The following is a 10,840-nucleotide window of genomic DNA, read 5'->3' as shown; positions in this document are numbered from 1 at the left end:
GAAAAAGGAAGCTGTACAGCTAATCCAAATTAAGACTGGAAATAAGGGTGAACTGTCTCAAATTGGTTTTTAGCTGAAGTCAGTAATTGGCAATGACATCACTTGTTTGTTAAAGGGTTCGTTGCTAATGCCTCCCTGCCCACGTTGGAGCCGACCAATATGGTCTAAGCACTCCCTAGGGTTTAGCCCATTTGTAAGTATCTTGACCAAATGCTTATAAATATTTTGTTACTCATGGAAGACAGGTCCATCAATGCTGTTAGTCGAGATAGGCAGGGATGGTGTCCCTAGCCTCTGTTTGCCAGAAGCTGGGAATGGGCGACTGGATGGATCACTTGATGAATAACTGTTCTGTTCATTCCCTCTGAAGCATCTGGCATTGGCCACCATCATAAGACAGGATACTGGGCTAGATGGACCATTGGCATGACCCGGTATGGCTGTTCTTATGTTCGGACGTACTAAATTGCTTATTAGCCTTTTTATGCACGTTTAGAGCAATTGTATAAATACCATTTGGCCTTTGGATTTAATAAAGGAATTTATGGTTAAATTGGTTTTAGTGATTGCCCATATCAATAATTCCACCACCGCAAAACTGGCTTGAGCTAGAAGTTAGAGCAGGTTGCAGAGCCCTCATATCTTCTTTAATTGTTGGCTGGAGGGTCCCCCTATTTTAGTAGGAGCACTTGTTCCAGACTAAGGGAGTCATCTGCTTGCTTGTGAAAAAGAGCTAAGGGAAAAGAGCCTCTTTCAAGTCTATTTTTTACCCTCCTATCAATGATTAGGGGAAATCATTTGATTGTGTATGCTTTCTGCCTGGAACCACGGGACCTTCAAACAGTCATTTAAGTGCCTGAAAAGACTCAGGCTTATGGGGCAAGAAACCACATTTCTGGTGATGAACGGTGGCAGGGCAGCAAGTGTATTTTAATGCAGGGAACTAAGTGCTATCCAGAGCTAGTTTGGTGCAGACTCCTTCAAGAAGGCTGAGAGCACCCTTTTGATGACTAACTGGAGATAATTCTTGACAAACATGTAAGTCTGTGGAAGGGAAGGGGATGTGAATTGCTCTGTTGCTGTGTGCAGAAGGTATGAATGGCATTCTTTGTCTTGATGTCAGAAACACTATACTGAGAGTGAAGAGGTCTCAGTATTCTCTTTGATCAACAATAGCTTTTTGAGTCACCTGGCCAGAGCCATCCCACCACCCGTGGGGAAAGTGAACTCCGCCATCCCCGGCTGGAACCAACAGCCAACTGCAACCAGACATCGCCATCACCAGTGAGGACAGGAAGAAGACCTTCATGGTGGACATCACAGTGCCCTTCAAGAACAGGACCCTGACCTCAAAAGCTGGAGAAATACACCCCTCTGGCCGAAACCTTGAGAGCTAAGGGTTACCAGGTTCAGACACATGCGCTGATCGTCAGAGCCTTGGGTGCCTGGGACCCCAGTAATGACCATTGTTGCAGGAATGTGGAATCGGTCAATGCTATACTTGGCTGATGCGGCAACTCATGGTATTGGACACCATCAGGTGGTCAAGGGACATCTACAAAGAACACATCACCAGACATCAGCAATATCAGGAGGGATGAGCTGGAGTGCCGATAAGAAGTGCAGTGGGGAAAGTAACTGAAATACTTCCCTCATGGATTGTATTTTCTAAAGGGACAACGTACCCTAAATTCTCGGTTACTGAGGGACTATCTTCACCCATTGCTATGTTTGCTTTCCACAACCAACTCTCTGCATGAACTTTTTATGAGTTGGTGTACCCAAATACTTGGATGCTAATATCTAAATTGTATTCTTAAATGTATTCACCTACATTTGGGTTATTGCTAATTATGCACTATATGTCTCTTATGACTTTAAAAACAAACTTTGTATTTGTGGATAATCTAAGCACTATTCCCAGATGTACAGACACTTGTTTCTCAACCTGTGTATTATATAATTTTAACATTAGCTTTAATAAAATTTTTAGTTCTTACCTTGTAGCCTCTGCTACTGTACTTAAGGAATATGCATCCAATAAGATGTACAGTGCAGAAACAAATGCTGTAGCTGCTGTGGGAAGGCCCACTTAACCATTTGTAGTTTTACTAAAATTATTTGATCAAGAGCAGTCAGTGCTGTAGGCATGATGGCTATTTTTTGGAAGGGTTTCCCTGCATTCTGAGATATGGAACATTTGCCTTTCACTGACACTATGAAACATGGGATCCAAATGTTCTTCTAAGACTATAAAGTGGATAGAACAAGTCCCGTAAAATGATTATCAGACCGCATATAACGAGTATCTAGACAATTCCAGCCACTGTAAACTAAATAACTGGAAAAATATTAGCATAATAACTTCCCATAACATTTTAGTGGATATAGTGTCTTTCAAAGGTGTAATATAGACAGGAGCGTTATTCAAGACATCTATAAAAATTTACTGGACAGCTAGGGGAAAATGGTAATACTTCACAGATCTGATACACATAAAGGACTCTATCTCAGACCCACTCTTTTTGGAAAAGTCCTGTAGAGGTCTAGGAAGTTTTAGACCCATATTACAGAATATAATTCTGGCTATAATTCAGGATATAATTCTTTATTAGACTCCTACAGTGTGGTTCAAGAACTTGAGAGAATTTCTTTCCTGAGAATTACTTTTAGAGTATCTATAAAACAATTGGTTTCAATAATTTATAAATTCTGTAGGGATGGAAGGGATAATCTCTTAACTATAAAATATAGTGTTGGGAAAAACTCAATCTCTTTTCCAGCTCTGAGGGCCCACATCTAAAATAAACAGTAAACTCATACCTAAAAGAGAGGCTGCCAGATGTTCTCCACTTAGAAAGGAACAAGCAATTGCACACACAAAAAATGGGAAATGGCTACCTAGGAAGAAGTATTGTGGAAAGGGAACTAGGAATCATAGTGGACTCTAAATATGAGTTAACAGTGTTGCAAAAAAAAAAAAGTGAACATCATTCTGGGATGTATTAGCAGAAGTGTTGTAAGACGTGAAAAGTATCAGAGGGGTAGCCGTGTTAGTCTGGATGTGTAAAAGCAGCAGAGAATCCTGTGGCACCTTATAGACTAACAGACGTTTTGGAGCGTGAGCTTTCGTGGGTGAATACCCACTTCGTCAGACGCAGTAGTGGAAATTTCCAGGGGCAGGTATATATATGCTAGCAAGCAAGCTAGAGATAACGAGGTTAGTTCAATCAGGAGGATGGGGCCCTGTTCTAGCAGTAGAGTGTGAAAACCAAGGGAGCAGAAACTGGTTATGTAATTGGCAAGCCATTCACAGTCTTTGTTTAGTCCAGAGATGGTGTCAAATTTGCAAATGGATTGAAGCTCAGCAGTTTCTCTTGAAGTCTAGTCCTGAAGTTTTTTTGCTGCAGGATGGCCACCTTAAGTCTGCTATAGTGTGGCCAGGAGGTTGAAGTGCTCTCCTGAAAAGTAATTCTTCTGCTTCTATTCATGTATTAGGGCCTCAACTGGAGTATTGTGTCCAGTTCTAGGCACCACATTTCAGGAAAGATGTGGAGAAACTGGAGAAAGTCCAGAGAAAAGCAACAAAAATGATGAAAGGTCTAGAAAACATGACCTATGAGGGAAGATTGAAAAAACTGGGTTTGTTTAATCTGGAGAAGACTCAGAGGGGATGTAACAATTTTCAAATACATAAAAGGTCGCTACAAAGAGGACAGAGAAAAATAGTTCTCCTTAATCTCTAAGCAAAGGACAAGAAACAACAGGCTTAAATTGCAGGAAGGGCGGTTTAGGTTGGACATTAGAAAAAACTTCCTGTCAGGGTGGTTAAGCACTGGAATAAATTGCCTAGGGAGGCTGTGCAATCTCCATCATTGGAGATTTTTAAGAGCCGGGTAGACGATAAACACCTGTCAGGGATAATATAATATGGTCTACATGATACTTAGTCCTGCCATGAGTGCAGGGGACTTGACTAGATGACCTCTCAAGGTCCCTTCCAGTCCTATGATGCTATGTGCAATGGGATCTTCCAAGAGAGGGAAAGATAAAGGGCAAGGGAGGGGCAGAGATAAAGGATAATAGACAATACCATGCTTATCAGGACCAAATCACTAACGTAAACAAAGATTGGGGTGATCCTATAAACTGATGTGCTGTTGGCCCAGTCAGCCCTGCTCTGTACAAGCCAGGGCCTCCCACAGGGGGGGCAGGCAAGTGGGGCAATTTGCCCCAGGCCCTGGGCCCCACAAGGGCCACCACGAGAATTTTTTGGGGTCCCTGGAGTGGGGTCCTTCACTCGCTCCGGGGGCCACACAGGACCGGCACTAGGGGTTTTAGCGCCCTAGGCGCACGTCAATTTTGCCGCCCCGCACGCTGGTCCCGTGGCTCCGGTGGAGCTGCCACAGTCGTGTCTGCGGACGGATGGCTGCTCCCGCAGCTCTGGTGGAGCTGCTGCAGTCGTGCCTGCGGGAGGTCCACCGGAGCTGCGTGAGCAGCCGACTGTCCGCAGGCACGACTGCGGCAGCTCCACCGGAGCCGCCTGTCTCCCCCCCCCCGGCAAAATGCCACCCACCGATAATCCTGGTGCCCTAGACAATTGCCTAGGTTGCCTAAATTGAAGTGCCGGCCCTGGGGCCACGGGAAACTCTCGTGGGACCCAGGCCCCCAGAGCTTCTTCTGCTCAGGGTCTTTGGCGGCAATTCAGCGGCGGGGGGTCCTTCCACTCCGGGACCTGCCACCAAAGTGCCTGGTCTTCGGTGGCAATTTGGCGGCGGGGGACCCCAGGCCCCTGAATCCTCTGGGTGGCCCTGGTACCACCCCCTCCTCTCTCCTTCCCACCCTCCCTGCTTGCAAGTTCCCACGTTACCTCTTTTCCCCTGGCTGTTGGAGGCGGGGAAGTAAGAACAAACTCACCCCAGGATCCAGGGACAAGTGAGAGCTCCCCTCCCCCTGGCACGTTTCTGGCTTGCTCAGCCATGGTCCCCAGCAGCCAAGCCCAGGCAGGGAGTGGAAGTCGCCTCCCCAGCCAGGCTTTCTCAAGCAGTTGCTGGGCTGCAGGGCAGCAACTGGGAGGGGTTGGCATTAGAAGCAGCTCCCTCCCACTCCCCACCTGAGCTCTCTCCTGCCAGGAATGTGCTGGGGGGGCACAGGTGCAGAGGGAGGATAGAGTGCTCCTTCCCCCCCCCCCACAGGTAATGTGAATCAGGGAGAGTGAAGTGGCTGCAGGCTGGGTGCAGGAGACAGGGTTTCCTGGGGGGGAAGATGATGATGGCGACACATGTCCTCCCCTTTAGATTGTGCCTCCCCCCAGTATGGGGAGGCACCAGTTGTCTATGGGGCACCCTGGGGGTGGGGGTGGAATGGGGGCAGAAAGAAGAAGATAGGGCAGGGCCTTGGGGAAAGGGGTGGGGCTTTGAGGGGAGGGGAGGGGCAGAGGTCAAACACCCCCCAGGAAATCAGGAAGTCAGCGCCTATGGCCAACGGGAACCCCACAGCTCCCAGCCACCATGGCGGCGGGGGAAACCATGGAGTCGCAGCAGCAAAAGTCACAGACAGGTTATGGCTTCCGTGAATTTTTGTTTATTACCCGTGACTTTTATTAAAAGTAACTGTAAGCAGAGTCAGGATGAGCTGTACCCTGACATCTGGTGGTGAAGTATGGGAAGTGTGGAAAGAATGTCTGGAATGCAAAATCTCAAATATTTGCATAGGCTCGCCTAACCCATCCCAGACTGCCGAGCTGTGGGTGCTTTGTGACAGAAATGACTCAACCTCAGTTGGGTGGTACTTGCTAGACAAGGGACATGGGTTCCAAAACCCTGTGAAGGGAGAGAGGTTGGGGACAGGTACTTGTGCCTGGTGGTGCAGGCTCCTTGTGGAGCTAGAAGCATCAGTTGCACCTCCTCCTCTCTCCACTGTGGAATGTCAGAGTTGATTTTTTTTATTCCCTTAAGACTCTAGATACAGGTTGCTGAGCTGAACTCACTTTGGGCTAATGGTGCAATAGCACTGGGCTCCCCTACTATGTGCTGAGATCACAAAAGAGCTGAAATCACAAAAGAGCTGAAATTACTGAGCTGGGAGCACTGAGTACTGTGCTAACTAGTGGGGGAGCCTGAAGCTATACTGTGGAACAGAGCAGCTGGCAGAGTGGAGCAGTTTATGGGGATGGCTGGAGCGGACCACAGGACAGCTGGTGGAGTGGAGCGGCTGGCAGAGCGGAGTAGCTGTGGGGCGTGTGGAGCAGCCCACAGAGCGAGCGGAGCCGAGCAGTTTGCTGGGACAACTGGAGCAGCTCACGAGGCAGCTGGTGGAGCGGAGCAGTTTGTGAGGACGGCCGGAGGAGCATAGCGCAGCGGCTGGTAAGGCGGAGCAGTTCGTGGAGAAGGCGGAAGCAGAACCCACGGAGAGGCAGGGCAGTTGGCCCTGGACCACGTAAGGTGCCCCTTTCACCCAGGCTGGGGGGAGGGACCTCTACAGATAGACTCTTGAATTCTGGGGTGGCATTGACCAGAGACTTTTGGGTTGTTGGACTTTGGAGTGATTGGACTTAAGACCCTAAGGGGAAAAGGACATTGCCAAATGTACTTGGGGGGGGGGTTATGGTTTGTGTTATAACTCTGTTTGTGGTGTTTCTCCAATGGGATGCCACATTGTTTCCTTCCTTTATTAAAAAGATTTCGCTACACTCAGACTCCGTGCTTGCGAGAGGGGAAGTATTGCCTCCTAGAGGCGCCCAGGAGGGTATGGTATGTAAGTGTCCCAGGTCACTGGGTGGGGGCTCGAGCCGGTTATGCCTTGTGTTATTGAAACGGAACCCCTGGATACTGAACCCGGCCCTTGTTGCTGCCAACTCAGAGGGGCAGAAGGGTTACATAACCATGACAGAATCTTAGGCTTGATTATACGTGCGAGAGCATGGCTGGTACCGGGTGTGAAGAGGAGTACAGCATCCGGAGTACAGCAGAGTGGGGAAGTGCGAGAAGGAAGAAGGGGAGAAATTGGAAAGGGGAATAAGGGAGACAGCCCACCCCAGGGAAAGGGAGGGAGGGTGAGACTGAAAGAAAAATCATGGAGGAAAGGGAAAGAGTGAAAGAGTGTAGGAGGGGGGTGAGTTAATGCTGTTCTGTTGATTAGAGAGACGCTAATATCCAGAATTTTGTCTAGGGCGATTCATACCCACCCACTACGTTCTGGTCAACAAGGGAAAGCAAATCCTTACCGTTACCTCTCCAAGCTCACCGCCTGCTCCCATTACCCCTTCTTCTTAGCCTCTGCTGCTTCTGATTTCCAGCTGCCCACTCTCGCACCTCTGTTGGGCAGTCCACCTGGGTTTCATGACAGAAGCCCCCAGTGTGTTTGCCCACTGAAATCCTTAAATCCAACCCTGGCCTCAAAAAGTCCTGAAACAGCACAAGCCTCAGGCTTGAGCTGTGACCAGCAGGGAGGGAGGGAGAAATGGGGACAGCGGTGGGGGGAGACAGGCACACAGTTATAGAGGATAATCATCCAGATCCCCCTCAGCAACACAATTTGGATAGTGGGGGTGCTGAGAGCGGTTGACCCAAACTGTAAACACGGTATACATGAAAACCACTTCAAGTCAGGGGGTGCGGCAGTACCTATAATTCCAGCACCTATGCCCAGGGGTTAACTGGAACGGGGCTCAGCCCCCCATCCTCTGTGACACCTGGGCAAGCTCTCCCTCTCCCCTCTCCTGCAGTGCATGGGGGAACAGCTGTCCCACCGCTCTCCTTCCCCCTGGACTGGTCCCCAAGCGCTCCCCCTTCACGTGTCTAGTGACTTTAGCCCCCAGCCCCCTAATGCAGGCCGTCGAGGAACTCCAGCAGTCCCCAGCGCTCCCTGCTCCACGGCAGCCGGTGCACGGCGAGGCTGCGCGGGCACAGCGTGGAGCAGGGATTGGCTTTGCCCATCCGCTCCGCCTGGCAGGACGCAGTGGCAGGGCCCGGGCGCTGCCCATGGGGAGCGCTCGAGAGGCAGGTGCGCTGGAAGTAGCCGAGCTCCGGCACAGCCTAGGGGCCAACCTAGCGCCTACTAGCCCGGCCCCTTTCGCGCAATCAGCTCCCCCGCCCCGCCCCGCCCCGCTCCTATGCTCCGCAGGCTTTGATTGGAGCTGCTGCCCTCCCTGGATGACTTCATGGCAGCCCCCGCCCCGGCGCGCCTGTGAATGAAGTGTTGGGGCGCTGGGAGCAGGCGAGGGGAGCGCAGCCTGCCAGGGAACACATCTGGCCGGCCGCGCCCGCTGGGGAAGGGGGTGCCATAGGAAGGCGGCGAGTAGACGCTGGGCAGCTGCCGCTAGTGTCTCCTTCCAGCCTCCCTGCGCCTCTCCCAGGGACTGCTGCCGCCGCAGCCTCCATCGCTGCCTCCTCCTCTGGCTAACCGCTGTCTGCGCTCCGCCAGGGCCAGCCGCCTCGGTGCCTGCATCGCACCCGGGGGCACCGACCAGGGCAGCCGCCTCGGTGCCTGCATCGCGCCCGGGGGCCCCAGCGGCAGGTGCCTGCCCATCGCTCTTCGCCCGTCCCCGGAGCAGCGAGCAGCGCCCTCCTCCCAGCTTCCCCGGGGAGTCCAGCAGCCTCCCGCGGGCGGGGCTGAGCCCCTCCGCCTCCCGCCTGCCCGCAGCCTCAGCCGCAGCCCCCATCTCGCCTCCCCGAGGCCCCCGCAGTAGCCAAGACGCCGCGGGCCGTGCTCCGAGTGAAGAATGGGGCGTCGAAGCTGCCCAAGCCGCAGGCGGCAGCCGAGACCCCCGGCAGCGCCCCCGGCCCCGGGCTCTTCATGGAGCGCTCGCAGAGCCGGCTCAGCCTGTCCGCCTCCTTCGAGGCCCTGGCCATCTACTTCCCCTGCATGAACAGCTTTGACGAGGAGGACGCGGGTAAGGGGGCTGGCCGTGGGGCGGGGAGCCTGGGGCGCTGGAAGGGTGTCAGTGGGGTCGGCGGGAGGTGTAAAGCACGAGGGGGATCAGGAGGGTGCACATGGGGGAGAGCCTGGGGCGGAGGTACAGGAGATTCTGCTTGGGGGCAGAGGGACCTGAGGGGCATCAATGGAGGGCAGGGAAGAGAGGGCCAGTGCCTCTGAGTCCAGAGGGGCTGTGAATGGAGAGAGGGGGAGGCGGCTAACACATGAATGAGGGTGGGTGGCTGGGTGGGTGAGGTAGTCAGTGAATGAATTAATGGGGGAGGACCCGATAGACCTGGCAGAAATAGTGAGGCAGCTCAGGACATTGTATGTGTGTTTGGGAGATGGGGGGAGAGTGAATGAGAGTTCTAGCTGTGTGTGTGTGATGTCTCACACCAACCCTGGAGCTGTGCTGTAGAAGCACTGATGCTAAAGAGGAGTGAGCACAGCTGGTGGCTGTGACTCTTTCAGCCATGGGGGTGGAAAGGCTAGATGTGCTGGGTTTTAGCAGGAGAATGTGAGACTGTGATGTGTTGGCTCTAGCCCTGCCTGGCTCAGCTGAGGAGTTGGTGTGTGACAGAGACCCATCCACTGATTGCCTTCCCTGAGCCACCTACTAATGGCTGCCCAGTATCCCAGCACATTTTGTGTATAGTGAGACATGGAGTTAGGAACCTGCATTAGGGTGAGGGGATTAAAAAGAGTTTTTTTTGCATAAGAAATGGACTCACTCTCTTCTGGTTTACATTGAAGTCAATGTCTTCACAAACAAATGGTGCAAGTCTTAATCCTTCTGTTATGCTCAGAGCTGCCTTCCAGAGAGGATGGTGGATGACGGTACTTTAAACAGAAAAGGCATCTTCTGCTGTCCATTGTGTCCAAGCTCCAAGTGCTTTTCAAAGTGAACAATGAACTCTTCCGACTAAATACACTAAACTGGTAATATTTAAACAGCTCTTTTAGAATTTAGGCAGTAATTTATCCAGAATTGCAAATATAGTCCCTGCTCTGTAGTGTAAACCAGACAAGACAGAATGCTTCAGGAGAAAGGGTAATTAATAGGGAGAAACATGAAGGCGAGAGAATTCGAGGTAGGATTGAACAGGAAAGAAAGATCATTGAGAGCATCCCAGGCATAGGGGACAGCATGATAGAAGGCACAAAGCTGAGTGGGAAAAGGATGTATTAGAATTAGATTACATAGAGAGAGTAGGATATAAGCATGCTCTTCATGCCTATCAATTTATTATGAAAATGTGTAATGATTTGCACTGTACGCACAAGGTTACTTTCTGGTAATATATTTTTAATCTTTTATTTGTAACAAATGTAGAGATTGTTACTTAAGAGGCAGATGGGTATTTTAATACCTACCATCTTGGCTGCATCTCTCAAATATCAGTCTTGTAAATTCATTCCAAGACACGCAGCTCCCACAAGAATAGATGGGTACATGTGCAAGTGAGATGTCACACATACAAAATGATTGTTTTTAGAGGAATCAAAGTAAAAATAAATATATAAAAGTCAAAGTTATTAACTTCTATCAGCATACAAGCAAGCCTGGAGAAGAGGAAGGAGGTTTTAGCATCCTCCAACTGAAAATATTTTAAAATACTTAAAATCCTGCATAGAAGAAGAGGTGTGAGATCTCAACAAATGATTTATTTGCTCTTCATAGTCAATTTGATTGTGACAACTGGAGGACCATGCAAGGCAATAACAGGAGCTTTGAGAAGTCTGTATTGTTGCTTCAGAAATTATTTCTAGTGAGACACTTTGGAGCCCAAGAACCTCACGCATTGACTTGAACAGATATTTCCTCACTGAAGGGCTGACTCTGTTGAGTCTGAGAAGACTGATTCTTTAAGTGAACGCATCTTCCTATTCCAGCATCTAAAGATATATGGTTGTAGTCAGAATT

General features: G+C 50.4%; 1 protein-coding gene across 1 annotated transcript in view; it reads left to right on the top strand.

Moving 5' to 3' along the window:
• The first annotated feature begins 8,546 nt into the window (after positions 1 to 8,546).
• The window catches only part of RIMS4 (regulating synaptic membrane exocytosis 4), an 82,879-nt gene continuing 80,585 nt past the window's right edge, over positions 8,547 to 10,840 (top strand). The window contains exon 1 of the mRNA XM_032767377.2: positions 8,547 to 8,893. Coding sequence (XP_032623268.1) covers positions 8,797 to 8,893 — 97 coding nt within the window. The 5' untranslated portion in view covers positions 8,547 to 8,796. The remainder of the gene's footprint in view (positions 8,894 to 10,840) is intronic.

The sequence above is a fragment of the Chelonoidis abingdonii genome, chromosome 14 (assembly GCF_003597395.2).
Source record: "Chelonoidis abingdonii isolate Lonesome George chromosome 14, CheloAbing_2.0, whole genome shotgun sequence".
Taxonomy (NCBI): Eukaryota; Metazoa; Chordata; order Testudines; family Testudinidae; genus Chelonoidis; species Chelonoidis abingdonii.
The sequence above is the reverse complement of the archived record's forward strand: the minus strand, read 5'-3'. Positions and strand labels throughout refer to the sequence as shown.